Source organism: Apodemus sylvaticus, chromosome 3, assembly GCF_947179515.1.
Source record: "Apodemus sylvaticus chromosome 3, mApoSyl1.1, whole genome shotgun sequence".
Classification (NCBI taxonomy): Eukaryota; Metazoa; Chordata; class Mammalia; order Rodentia; family Muridae; genus Apodemus; species Apodemus sylvaticus.
Window position 1 is genome coordinate 67,423,191 of NC_067474.1, and position 13,752 is coordinate 67,436,942.

The 13,752-nt window shown below is 40.9% G+C and overlaps 1 protein-coding gene across 1 annotated transcript in view; it reads left to right on the top strand.

Annotated features, from left to right (window-relative positions):
* Tmem38b (transmembrane protein 38B) overlaps positions 1-13,385 on the top strand; it is a 34,364-nt gene extending 20,979 nt beyond the window's left edge. Inside the window, exons 3-6 of the mRNA XM_052176510.1 lie at positions 1,486-1,670; positions 2,744-2,831; positions 6,261-6,378; positions 11,360-13,385. Of these exons, the coding sequence (XP_052032470.1) occupies positions 1,486-1,670; positions 2,744-2,831; positions 6,261-6,378; positions 11,360-11,575 (607 nt within the window). The 3' untranslated portion in view covers positions 11,576-13,385. The remainder of the gene's footprint in view (positions 1-1,485; positions 1,671-2,743; positions 2,832-6,260; positions 6,379-11,359) is intronic.
* Positions 13,386-13,752: the final 367 nt, after the last annotated feature.

Consider the following 13,752-nt stretch of genomic DNA (forward strand, 5'->3'; position numbering starts at 1 on the left):
TTTGTAAGTCTGTTGAACACGACAGAGAGTTGTTCCTTTTGCTCCCTGGCGACTCACGTAGGCTCAGGGTTTTGCTGATATGTGAGGTTGTAGGTGTACTTTAGAAATCTCTGATGCTGGGCAGTGGTGGCGTGTGCTTTTAATCCCAGCACCCAGGAGGCAGAGGCAGGCAGATCTCTAAGTTTGAGGCTAGCCTGGTATACAGAGCTGTTTCAGGACAACCAGGACTGCAAAAGGAACCTGTCTTGGAAAACCAAAAGAAAAAAAGAAATATCTGATAAAAAAGGATAATAATTATAATTATAGACTGTATGTTGTAATATTGCATGGTTGAATGTAAAGTTGCTGTTGTGGTAATGAGTTTGAACACATGTTAAAGATGGAATTAGGGGAGGCAAATGGAGCTGTTATAATACTGGCTTGCTTTTTTGAGCTTACCATTTTTAGCAGTGAATTACTGCTGAAGGAAACTGTAGCATCTGTTCTTTATCTAATCTATAAGAGACACCAAAGTATTGTTTCACCGTGCTGGGTGCAGTGTGTGGGACCGTGAGTGAGAAGGCATGCAGCTGCTGACCATTGCTTCCATATTAGGTCTTGGGAGCAGTGTTGGCAAATATTGCATATTTGGTGAATGTACATGAGGTTTTTGTGTTTATGACTCATGAATTAGAATAAAATTAACACTTGCTTTCAAAAGAACTCAAACATTTTATTCTGTGCCGTGTTTTCTGTATCCATTAGAAGATGTATTGTGCTTTATATACCAAACTATTAGGAATGGAGGGAAAAAACTGTATTTTCTAGTAAATATTATTGATAGTATTTGAGAAGTTTAAAACTGTGGTTCACTGGGGAATGGTTGTGTTATTGTTAAATTAGCAACAACGTCATTGGCTAAAATTAAGCTTATCCGATCAAATTAAAGATTGAGCTCAATATTCATTCAGCTACATGAAAATTTTTTCCATAACATAAACCTATTTCCTTGTGATCTGTCTCTGTCTTTGTATAGATTTTAACTTACACTGTAAGCTAAGGGACATAGATCAAGATGTTAGTAGGAGTTGAAATTCCACCCTCGCTTATTTGCCAAAGGCTGGTTTGTCTAATTCCTCTTCCCTAAGAACAAGATACTGTGTGCTCATAGCCCATACCTGCTGGAACTGGTATGGCACCTGCTTCTTTCTCTTGATAAATTATGTACCTATCTTTCTTTTCATACTGGGTAGATGAATGGAAAACTGTGTAGAGCATTGCAGAGTGTGTGGCTGCTCCTCCTCATGACACAGACTTATTACGCATGTATTGTATGACTTGAAAAGCAATCTAGTACCTGCTCTGCTCTTTTTTAACTCATATTCCAAGCTTTTATGGATAATTGCATTGGTTGTTTTGCCATGCTGTTAGTGGTGATGACTTAGATTTTCACGTCTATTCCTCGGATATTATTTACATATTGAAATATTTAAATTTTAATTTCAGGTATATTGTATTCTTTTGCCCACGTGACCTAGTTTCCCAGGGTTATTCATATCAACCTATTCAGCTCTTAGCTGCGGGAATGAAGGAAGTGACCCGAACGTGGAAAATAGTAGGCGGAGTCACGCATGCTAATAGCTATTACAGAAATGGCTGGATAGTCATGATAGTTGTTGGATGGGCCCGAGGTAAGATTAACAATCTGTGTTCATATGTATTGTGTCATGAATACTTCTTTGCTTACAGGGATAGGGATCATATACTGTACTAAATCTTTTTGGAAAGTGGGAGCCTTGTCTGGATTTTTAGCTAGTAAAGTTAATTTAAAAGTTACTTACATCAGTATTAGTGATCAGCCATTATTTCTTTAAGATATTATTTAATATATATGCAGCATTTAGCCTGTATGTATGCCTTTATGTAAGAAGAGGACACCAGATCTCCTTATAAATAGTTATGAGTCACCATGTGGTTGCTGGGAATTGAACTCAGGATCTCTAGAACAACAACCAGTGCTCTTCACCTCTGAGTGATCACTCCTTCCCTTCTCTCTCTCTCTCTCTCTCTCTCTCTCTCTCTCTCTCTCTCTTTCTCTCTGTCTCTCTGTCTCTCTCTCCCCTCCCTCCCTCCCTCCCTCTCTCCTTCCCTCCCTCTTACCTTCCCTCCCTTCCCCCACCCTTTTTTCTTTCTTTGTCAGTATTTCAAGTAGTCCAGGTTGGCCTCAAGCTTACCGTGTAGTTGAGGATGACCTGGGACCTCTCAGCATCTTGTGTGCCTCCTGAGAGGTAGTGCTGAGATCACAGGCAAGTGCTGCCGTGCCTGGTCTGTGCATTGTTGGGGACTGATGTATACTAGGGAAGTGCTCTAACAATGTCACTAATCCTCCTGTTTTATATGTAGGAACTGACAGAATTTTGTAACCTTTGCTATGGTATACTGTACCTAAAACTAGCCATATCAAGGAAAGAAATATAAAGAGACGATCGTACTTCTCCTAAAAGAGTCCTATATATACATGGACATGTTTGAGAGCTCAGCTTTAACCTGAGGTCACAGTAAGACAGTTGTCACTCTGAGGAGGGAAAACGCACTTGTCTCAGATCTCAGTGTACAGAAGACAAATTTTTTCTTCCTCCTAAGAATTCTGTTTTGGTAATCTTGGATTTTAGACCAGGAGGGGGAAAATTCTGACTTCCCTTACCATGTATTTTCTTAAGCGAATTGGTTAAATATTGTTGTTTCCTTTTTATTTTGTCTTTAGGTGCAGGTGGTGCTATCATCACAGCTTGTGAACAGTTGTTAAAAGGAGACTGGAAACCAGAAGGTGATGACTGGCTGAAGATGTCCTTGTAAGTGGTCTGTATTATATCGAATGCTCTTGGAACTGTGTCTGTGACTGAGACATACTCAAAACACAAATGGCAGTCACATTGGGAAGAAAACCAGCAAACTCATTAATTCAGATGAATTCTGAAAGGAAGCATCAATTTTCTATGGACTTCTCTTCTTTATAAAAACAGCTTGGCCTGGGCTGGACCAATCCCCCCACCCCCATGATTCAGAAGTACAGCTTAGTCTTTATGTGGGTCTCCTAACAACTGGAGCTGGGGCTGCTATTCCCCTGACTGAGCTGCCTTGTCTGGCCTCCGTGGGAGAGGATGTGCCTGCTTCTATGTAGTGACTTGTTGTGCCAGGGTAGTGGGATAAGGGGGGTAGGGGGCCTTCCCCTTCTCAGAAGACAAGAGTAGGGAGAAGGGGGGAAGGTGCTGTGTGGGGAGGAGCTGGAAGGAAAGGGGGGCTGCGATTGAGATATAAAGTGAAGAAATAAATAAATTAATGAAAAAAAAACTAGCTTGGAGGCTGCAGGCATGGCTCGATGGCTAAGCAGACCCGCTGCTCTTACAGAGCACCCACGTGATGTGTCATAACTCTAACTTCAGTTCCACTGGGTCTGATGTCCTGTTCTGGCCTCCGTAGCACCAGCCATACATGTGGTACACAGTATACACATGTATGCAAAACACCCATACACGTAAAATCAACAACAAACCCTATCAGACATGTGATGTGCACATGTCTTATCTTGTATGCAGCTCCTAGCTTTAGTATATACGATGTGTGGCCTTGAGTAGGGAATGAGACCTGGAACTAGGAAGTGACCAAGAAAAGCAGAAGCAGTTTTGAGGAAGGGTGGGGAGCTCAGTGGGCCTGGGGCACAGGCTGGAGTTGAAGTGCAGAGGCCAAGGCCATGCTGTACAGGTTAAAGCATGGCGCCCAAGCCCAAGCCCTTGGTCCCCGTGGAACTTGATCTGCTGGAGTTTGGGGCCAGGGCTCTCTCCTTTCCCTTTTTGGAAGAGGAGTGTCTGCTCCCATCTGCTCCACCATTGTGGTTTGGAAGGAGAATCTGACTTCCTGCTTCATAGGAAACAGGGATAGAATTTCCCAGTACATCTCAGTCTTCATAGCAGGTCTAACCCTGAATTAAATCTGAAGTTCTTCTCCAGTGCCCTTTCCCAATTAGCTACAAACTGCATATTTGTAAAGTCAGTCTTTAAGAAGACAAAATCCAGAATAGTCAGTGTGTATGTCAAAGCCAGTTCCTTAGGGAGCTACTTTAGTGTAGGAACCAAACTATTAGAGTAACACAATAACATCAAGATAAATCATATCCCATTGGTCATATGTGTGTATGTGTGTAAGCATGTTCACATGTGTGTCCTAGTGCATGCTTGTGCTGTGGCAGCCCAGGGCTGGTGTGGGTGTTTTCACTGATGTGTTCCCACCGTATATCTTGAGGTGAGGACTTCTGAGACCATAGAGCGCACTGTTCAGTCATCCTGAGTGGCCAGCCTGCTCTGGACTGTTGTCCGCCTCTGGTGCCTTGGGGTTACTGGCGGGCTCTGGCGGGCTCTCGGCACCCAGTGTGCTTTCATACTGTACAGCAAGCGCTTTACCCACTAAGCCATCTTCCCAGCCCCTCATTTGCCCTTTACGTTTTTAAATGTTTAATTTGTGTACATTTTATAACAGTTATGCATTTATAAACTGATAAGTATATTAATATTAATAATTGTCTTAAATATTCTTTAAAGATTTATACACACACACACACACACACACACACACACACACACACACTGTAGCTGTCTTCAGACACACCAGAAAAGGGCATCAGATCCTATTTCAGATGGTTGTGAGCCACCATGTAGTTGCTGGGGTAGAACTCAGGACCTCTGGAAGAACAGTCAGTGCTCATAACCACTGAGCCATCTCTCCAGTCCTAACTTAAAATATTTTTAAAACATAGAAATATACAAGAAAAGTTTAGAAATCTCTTTTCCAAGTCATGGTTGTTATTCAGTTATATTAATACTGAAGTCCAGCCCTTCCACTGTTTTGAACCCATTTCTTAGTTTATACCACTTGAATACCTTTAAAAGTAAATGGAATTATGAAAGCCTCTTGTCATGTTGGCAGTGTGGCATTCTCATAGTTTATAATTTATGCTCCAGGCATAGCAAAGCTGGGTGGAGATCTTCTACCGAGATATCTGAACATGTCCCAAGTGTGCAGGAAACCCCTGCAGCCTCTGCAAGTTAGCGGCACTGGGGATTCCTAGTTTGAGCTTTAGGACTTGTGATGCTGGCAAACACTGACTTGCTGTGCTATGTGGGGTACTCAGGTATGTGGCTCATCCTGCACTCTGAGAGAAAGGGTCTCACTGGGTAGCTATGCTGGCCTCTAACTCACAGCAATCCTCCTGCCTTTGCTTCCCAAGTACTGGGTGTATGGGTGCTACCATACTGCTTTCTGAGAGTAACTCTCCACTCTGCGCGGCAGCCTGAGGTAGTCCAGTAGAGGCATTTACACCACAGAACAGGAAAGACCTTTCCCTGTTTCTCTCATCTGTCTTGGGGTCTTGTTTATCACAGAAGGTTTTTCAAGTCCTTTAAAAAGGTGTTAGATGGATAAATATGTTTCTGCAATATGTACTATGGAAGCATAATGGACACTCTAAAAAGTTTTGTGCCTGAGGGGTGATTAGAACAGCGGTCAAGAGCACTTTGTGCTAGCTTTAGGGTTTCTGTTGCTGTGAGGAAACACCATGACCAAAGAAACTTGGGGAAGAAAGGCTTTATTTGGCTTACATCTCTTCATAGGTTTTCATCAGCAAATGACGTCAGGGCAGGAATGCAAGCAGGGCAGGAATGTGGAGGCAGGCGCTGATGCAGAGGCCGTGGACGGTGCCGCTCACTGGCCTGCTTCTGTGTGGAACTCAGACCCACCAGCCCAGGAGCACTGCCCACACTGGGCTGAGCCCTCCCACCATCACTAAGAACATGTCCTCCAGCTGGATCTTATGGAGGCATTTCCTCACCTGAGGGTCTTTCCTTCCAGATAAGTCTAGCTGTGTGACTTAAGACAGGCAGCACAGTGCTCTTCCAGAGGAGCGGAGTTAGGTTCCCAGCACCGAGTCAGGCAGCTCACAACTGCCTGCAACTCTGATCTGATGCCTGTGTGTGTGTGTGTGTGTGTGTGTGCACAGACATACAAAGACACACAAAGGCTATAAAAATCTCTAGTACTTTACGCTGTGAGAAAAGACTTTTAAGTTTAACTCAGCATTTCTGAAATTTAAAAAATATATTTGCATAGCTCATTTTGTGTTAATACCTGTTAACAGTCCATTAAGTTATTGTTTACAGAGCACTCTGAGAAAATTGTAGACAGAGCACTCGTTTTGTTTGTCACTGACTTAAAACGTTATTTTCTTTCAGCCCTTGCAAGGTAACCCTGCTGGGGTCAATTATGTTCACCTTTCAGCACACCAGGCATCTGGCGATATCAAAGCATGATCTCATGTTTCTTTATACCATCTTCCTCGTGACCATAAAGGTAAGAAAGGCCCCGGTGTCCACCAGCCCCACGACACATCCTCTTTAAGCCTTTTTTTTTGATAGCGCCCTTCAGGTGAAGCTAGTACCAAGAACACTTGTTTCTTGTTGAATATGAAAGGACGATTCTGGGGGAGTTTGCTCAGTGCATCAGGATTTCCTGAAACTCCTCGTGCTTCTTCATTTGCCTTCAGGAGATGTTTATGGTTGGACAGGATAGGCAGGCGGTGGCTCGGAAGTCAGAAAGTAGTAGGGAGGAAGGTCAGAAGCTGTACAGATAGGCCCACTTCATTCTTAAGGCTAGGGTAGAGTTTCAAGTTAGGGCTGCTTTTGTTTTGTCAAAGGTAAGTCTATTAAGTTTGCAGGTAGAGGAAGCCACAGGTATTTACAGACCTGCTTCTTCATTCTGGGTCAAGTAGACAGGTCTTGATGGTTTTCTGCTTCTTCCTCTTTGTCCTTGAGAGAAATATATCAGCATCTTCCTTTTCTTCCTTTCCTTCTTCCATTTCTTCTCTACAATTTCCGTTTCCTTTTCTTCTTTCTACCCAGAACCCAAGTAAGTGGAACATATGAATGTTTAGCCAGATTCATTAAAGAGGAAATCATTTATTTTTATAATTCTCTCGAGTACTTTATGATTGATAAAACTCAAGCCACAGGGTAACAAAATAAATGGGAAGGATTATCAGTAGAGAAGAAAGCCGTCTTGTATTGCTCATACACAGACCTATGTCGAAAGGGAGGCTTTGCAATTTCAAGCAAGTCTGTGTTTCATAAACTAGGGTTATACATGCCCCAAGGGATATGTGGCTTCTGGTATTTTCTGTATAGAATCATATTATAAATGTGATGTATTTTCTACCATTAATTGATCTCAATGGTAATTAACTTTAGATATGTTAAATGCATTATTGGGTAAAATTCACATATGCTTTATTTTTTTATGTGTATTGGTGTTATATTATTATTTTATTTTATGTGTATTGGTGTTTTTGTCTGCATATATCTTTGTATACCTTGTATATGTCTGGTGCCCAATAAGGCCAGAAGAGGGTGTTAGATTCTTTGAGTTGGGGTTATAGTAATTGTGCCATGTGGATTATGGGAAATGAACCAAGGTCCTCTAGGAGAGCAGTCAGTGCTCTTAACTGCTGAGCCATCTCTCCAGCCTTCTCACATAAGAAAAAGGTTTTGTCTTTTGTCTTGTTTTGAACTGTGTCAAATTTGGATCCATTTTTCTATCGGTGGATACTGAAAGAAGTCTGAGAAGCAGATATTACTTACTGGCTGTTCACGTGAAGAAACTATAGTGAACTAGTTACTATGAAATAGAGCAAAGCTGCTGACCAGTCATGGTTCAAACGAGAAAGAAGCTCTGTGTTTTTACAACTAAGCCATGCATGATGACCTTGGTAAAAGCAGTTTCAAAGATTGGTAGAACTGTAAAATGATTTTAGTTAATTGAGGTAAATAAAAGTGAAGGCGAGGGGTCTGCAGGACTCGAGGGACCTGGGGAGCGGAGACAGGAGCGGTCCCGGGAGAGCAGATTGAACTGTCCTGTTGCTTGTCACTTCCACTGTTGGTGCAACCCGCAGCCATACCCCGGGTGTGGTGTAGACACCAGCTTATTAAGGCCACTTAAAAGACCATGTAACAAAGTACTGATTAGTGTGTGTTTTTACAAAATACTTAGGAGTGAGTACTTCTGCATTTTTTAAAATCAGTTTGTTAGTAGAATAATTTATGTGTTCTGAGGTCTGCTCAATTCCAGCAGTACATATTTATATTACGATCTCTGGCTGCTCTTCCAGAAGATCCAAGTTCAGTTCTTTTTTTTTTTTTTTTTTTTGGATTTGTTTTTTTCGAGACACAGTTTCTCTGTATAGCCCTGGCTGGCCTCAAACTCAGAAATCCGCCTGCCTCTGCCTCCCAGAGTGCTGGGATTACAGGCGTGCGCCACCACTGCCTGGCCCAAGTTCATTTCTTAGCAACCCTATAACAGCTCACAGTCTTCTGCAGTTCCAGCCCCAGATAACTTATGTCCTCTACTGGCCTCCTTAGATATCAAGCACACATACACATGCAAATAAAACACTCATATCTAAAAATAAACTAAAATTTAAAATTTAAAATTTAAAAATTTAAAGAATATGGGTGTCTTACCAGTGGCTACACCACTGACGTAAATGTCTCTCCCTCTTCCAGTAACCATTAGCTACATATAAATCCTCAAGGAATCGTGGGACATCATGAGTCACCTCTTCTGTGGCAGGATGTTGGCAGGTCCAGTCTTACATAAACCTTGTGCAGTCCATCACAGATGCTATGAGTTCAAGACTGCAGCAGCCATATTACACATCATGTCAGCAGGCCATACCACTCCCCTCTTTTTCTGTTTCTTACATTCTTCCTGATACTTTTTCTCTGAGATTTCTTAAGTCTTGGAGTAGGATTGATGCCCCAGTTTTTGCTGAACATTTAACAGTCACTTCTCATTACTTTGGCCAGTTGTGAGTCCCTGCACTTAATCTACCCACTAGGACAGGAAGTGTCAGACTGAAGCTCACAGCGGCACTAACTGTGGGTATAACATTGTTGTCGTGATAGGCACACCTTGTCTATTTAGCAAAACCAAAGCAGCAGCCTCCCTATTAGGCCTTATGACCTCTGTGGCCAACCTCTGTGTGGCATCTCACCAGGTTTTATTTTATGAGATGTGAATAAATCCCCTCCTGTGGAGTGGGCCTCAGATTTAATGAGAAAGCTGCTGTCTGCCCCTGGACTGCACCAGTGGGCACAGCTTGCCTTCCCATTCAGTAATGTAGCAACTGAGTAAGACTTGATGTCAGTCTCTCTCAGCAGCCTTTGTGACACCTTCTGGCACCATGAGGACTAAGCAGTATCAAGAGCACTCGTGGCCCAGTTCACGCTTGCTTTCTCCATGTTCTGTGACGAGAGTCTATGGTGTCTTTAGCAATTGGATCTTACCATCTAGTTTTGAAAGGCAGCCAACAGCAGGGGCATTGGCTTGTATTTTTGTCAGGAGATTCGATAGGAACTTCAGACACTTCTCCAAGCAGCAGCTTGTAGGGGAGTTGCCCACCTCAAGACGCTGGAATTTGCAGGTATCCTGTGATCTGGAAGCAGCTTATCTACCCCATAGAGTATTTTCAAAGTTTATATTTTAATTTTATTGATAAAATTGCATGCATTCTCCACCCCTTGTCTAGCTTTCCTCCTTCTTTCAACTTTTCTGCTCCCAGGGTTCTCCTTCCTGTCATACATCATACGTGTTATAAAAGTAGCTGTTTCGGGCCTGAAGAGGTGGCCCAACGGCTCACTGACCAGTCTTCTGGAGAAAACAAGCTCACCTTGTCTCTCTTGGATTTTTAATGTAGCTGTTCCAAAGTATACATTTCAGACCATTTGACCTTCACAAAGTTATGTGTAAATGAGCTTCGCTTTATATTTGTGGTAGTGTTAGTATCCTATAGCTTATGTTGTTGTGTGTAAATGAGCTTTGCTTTATATTTGTGGTAGTGTTAGTATCCTATAGCTTATGTTGTTGTGTGTAAATGAGCTTTGCTTTATATTTGTGGTAGTGTTAGTATCCTATAGCTTATGTTGTTGTGTGTAAATGAGCTTTGCTTTATATTTGTGGTAGTGTTAGTATCCTATAGCTTATGTTGTTGTGTGTAAATGAGCTTTGCTTTATATTTGTGGTAGTGTTAGTATCCTATAGCTTATGTTGTTGTGTGTAAATGAGCTTTGCTTTATATTTGTGGTAGTGTTAGTATCCTATAGCTTATGTTGTTGTGTGTAAATGAGCTTTGCTTTATATTTGTGGTAGTGTTAGTATCCTATAGATTATATTGTGCCATTTTCATCTGACAATGTATTCTAACTTATTTATCTTTATTTCTGGCTACTTTAACTTACAAGCCACACATTTCATCTGTCTGTTCTTGTGATGGACATAGACTCTTTTTGTAACTTCCCAGCCCCTAGCTGATGTCACACTGAGTACATTATTCTTGATATCATGCATGCGAAGCAGGTGGATTGTGTAGGGGCCTATTTTAGAGATGTCATTCCGAATGTTTCTAGTTTGGCTTTTTTCTTTGATCTGGAAGAACTGACTGTTACAGAGTCTTAGGACTTTGAAACTAAATTAGATCCCAAGTTCTCCCTGCACATCCACTTTGGGATTAGTCCAATTTCTTGATCAAGTCTGAGCATTTCGGAGCAGTGTAATTTATGAGGTAAAGGACTGGAACCACTTTTCAGTCCAAATTCTGATATCTTTGTTCTATACTTAATTCAAGGAGAAAAGATTGGTGGGGAGATTCTTTCTGTAGTTTCTTTTTGGGAAATGATCTGCAGCTCCCGAAAGCTTGTACCATTGGCAATAGTGTGTTGTTAAGTAGGAGTTGAACCCAAGTCTGATTGTGTCTTGTTTTCCATTCAGTTTGCTTTGGGGTAACCTGTCAGAGCTGTGACAGTTCCTCTCTGTGATGAAGGCGATGGTAACTGTTGCATTAAGTTGAAAGTAGAGAGGAATGTAAAGTATTTACAATTCTGACCCATGCCAGAGGTAGAGTAATGTGTGGACAGTAGATAAGATTATATCTCATTTCCTTTGACTCCTTTATCATCTGTCTGTCTGTCTATCTGTCTGTCTGTCTGTCTGTGATCTATTTCTCTCACTCTCTCTCTCTCTCTCTCTCTTGTTTTTTCTTTCTTTCCTTTTTAATTTTTGTAGTAATTGTTATACTTCATTTGGTATACCAGTACCAGGTACATTTTAATGAATAATCTTTAAATTCATAGCGATCTGAGATTTTCTCAGAATTTACCTTAACTTTTTCTCCTACAGATTAAATAAAAAGTACATTTGAATCTCTTTGCCCATTACTTACTTTTTTCTCTCAGTCTTAAGAAACAGTGTTTGTATTGAAATTCAAAGTTAATTTTTTCCCTAGGTAACCATGATGATGACAAAGGACACTGCTGTCACTCTCACACCCTTTGAGGACACCTTGACTCGGATGCTGTTTGGCCGGCAGCAGCAGCAGTTTTCATTGAGTGAAAAGAAAGCTGAAGTCAAACCGTCTTCCAATGGCTCTGCCTCATCAGCATCCAAGCGGGGCGCAGAGCCTCCAGCTGCTGCTAAGAGACACGCTAAGAAAGAAGACTGAGGGTTGTCCTGAGCTTCAGAGGCAAAGCGAAAGAGTTACTTATCTCTCAGAGTGTGGCCGTGCTTCTGTATAAATGATGTGAGATAACGCTTCTCTGTGGGGATGGAGGGGACAAAAGGAGGAAGTGCTTTGTTTCAGGGACACGCTCGCTCTGCTGATTGTAACTCTTGGGCTCACGAGTGTATCATGTGAATTTATTTTTCTGGTATAAAAGATTCTCATAATTATTTGAATAGTTTTATATTGATAAAAGAATAATTTTTTAAATGTTAGAAAAAGTTCACTTGTTACTGCAAAATTCTAAGAATTTAACAAAAAAATTCAGTATTTTTTTTACTTTTTGAATGACTATAATTGTGTTTTAATTCTGCAGAATTAAACTTTTACTTCATATTTCCAGTATAATTCCTGTATATAGAAGACAATTCCTATCTAATTCTGAACATGGAGAACTTTTCCTAAATACTTTTTAACCTAAAATAAACTAATAGTGTATATTTGGTGTATACATTTATTTATTTTATATATCTCGCACACATTAAAAATACCTGAAGTTAATTTATTTTAGTTTCAAGTATTATTTTCATTATTTTTAATATGAATCTCAGTTTGAAGTTTGTTTCATGCCCTTGTTTTAAAAACTACTTTTATCTTAGAAAAGCAGGGCTACAATTTGTATCTGTATTTTTCTTTTTGCAACAGCAAGCTCCCTCTGTAGCCCAGGCTGGCCTCAGCTTCTATCTCAGCTTCCCAACTGCTGGGATTATTTATGGGTGTGGGCCACCATGCCAGGCTAGGGGTGCAGTTTTTATTGTTAATAATCCTGTGTTTGGAACCTGGGTTGGCTTGTCCTTACCCCGTTTCAACAGCTGGAGAGATAGATTACTCACATGTCATATGTTCCTCCTGACTCAGTTGGTCTGAATAGGCTGGTGGCATGTCTTTGTGACTCAACAAAAAGTACTGTCATGGCTGAAAATGTGTCCTGTACCTCTTTTCCGGTGATCATTGCTTCATGAGTTTATTTGTCTCTTGTAAGTTTGCATTTGGGTATCTATGCTTAATAGACATGTGTGTGAATTTCTAGTTTTATCTGAAATGAAAGCTATTTTCCTGTGAAAATGCTCAGGTATTATGAGGACTGTCTTCCCGCATTTGATGTGAACCACAGACCCTAACGTCACGTGGCAGACTACACTTGAATGAAGTAATACAACATTAAATCTGCTGTCTCGTTGACGAAGTAAAAAGCAAACAAGGAAACATCCTAAATGATAGATTTTATTTGCTTTATTTGGTGCGAAACAGTCATGTTATAACATTAAAATTCTGTGGTGTGACTTTCATACTGAGAATGTGAGCCTGCCATCTGGGTTAGGCATTGTTTTGGTTGGTTAAGAAGCACTTAAATGAAATGATATTCAATATGTAAAGTTTTCCTCTTTTTTTTGTTTTGTTTTGTTTTTGTTTTGTTTTTGAAAACAGGGTTTTCTATGTAATAGCACTGATATTTTCCTTTTTAATTTTTAACAAACAAGCACAATAGCTGATACTTTACTTGATTAAGAAAAAGATTTTGAGTGGGGTACTTTTGATAGCCTAGGTATGAGAAAATGCTTATTTTTGATATTGTGACAAAAACACTAAATTGCATTCTCTATTACATATTTGACAATCTGTAGTTAAAAACTTTGCAAAATTAATGTGTTATTGGTCAGCTCTGAAGTTTTAATTTAGTTAAAATGGTAAGAATCTTGTTTTTCATTTGTGTTAAAAATTCATTAAAATAAGTACTTTGGTACTCAAGGGATATTCTTTTTCTTTCCTTTTGTATTGTTTTGAGGAAGAAGTTCAGAGTCCTGTGTTGTTTTGACACTTGTGGAGCACAGTCTGAAGGGGAGATTGCACTGGAGAGTGGATTAGGCTTAAGACCTCCTACCCAGGATCTACTCAGACAGGACTCTCAGAGACCAGCTCCTTATTCCTTACCTCCCAGGAAGCCTGGATGTGGTCTATAGGCCAGCTTCACATGCCCAGCCCCACTGAGGGGAGCTAGGAAAGCTGCCAGAGCATGACCCCCAGTGGCAGTGGTCCAGCCTCTAGAGACTGTGCCTAAATACTTTTGACCCGGGTCACCAGATACTTCATTCTTCCTTGCTGACGGTTTCCAGTAAGGG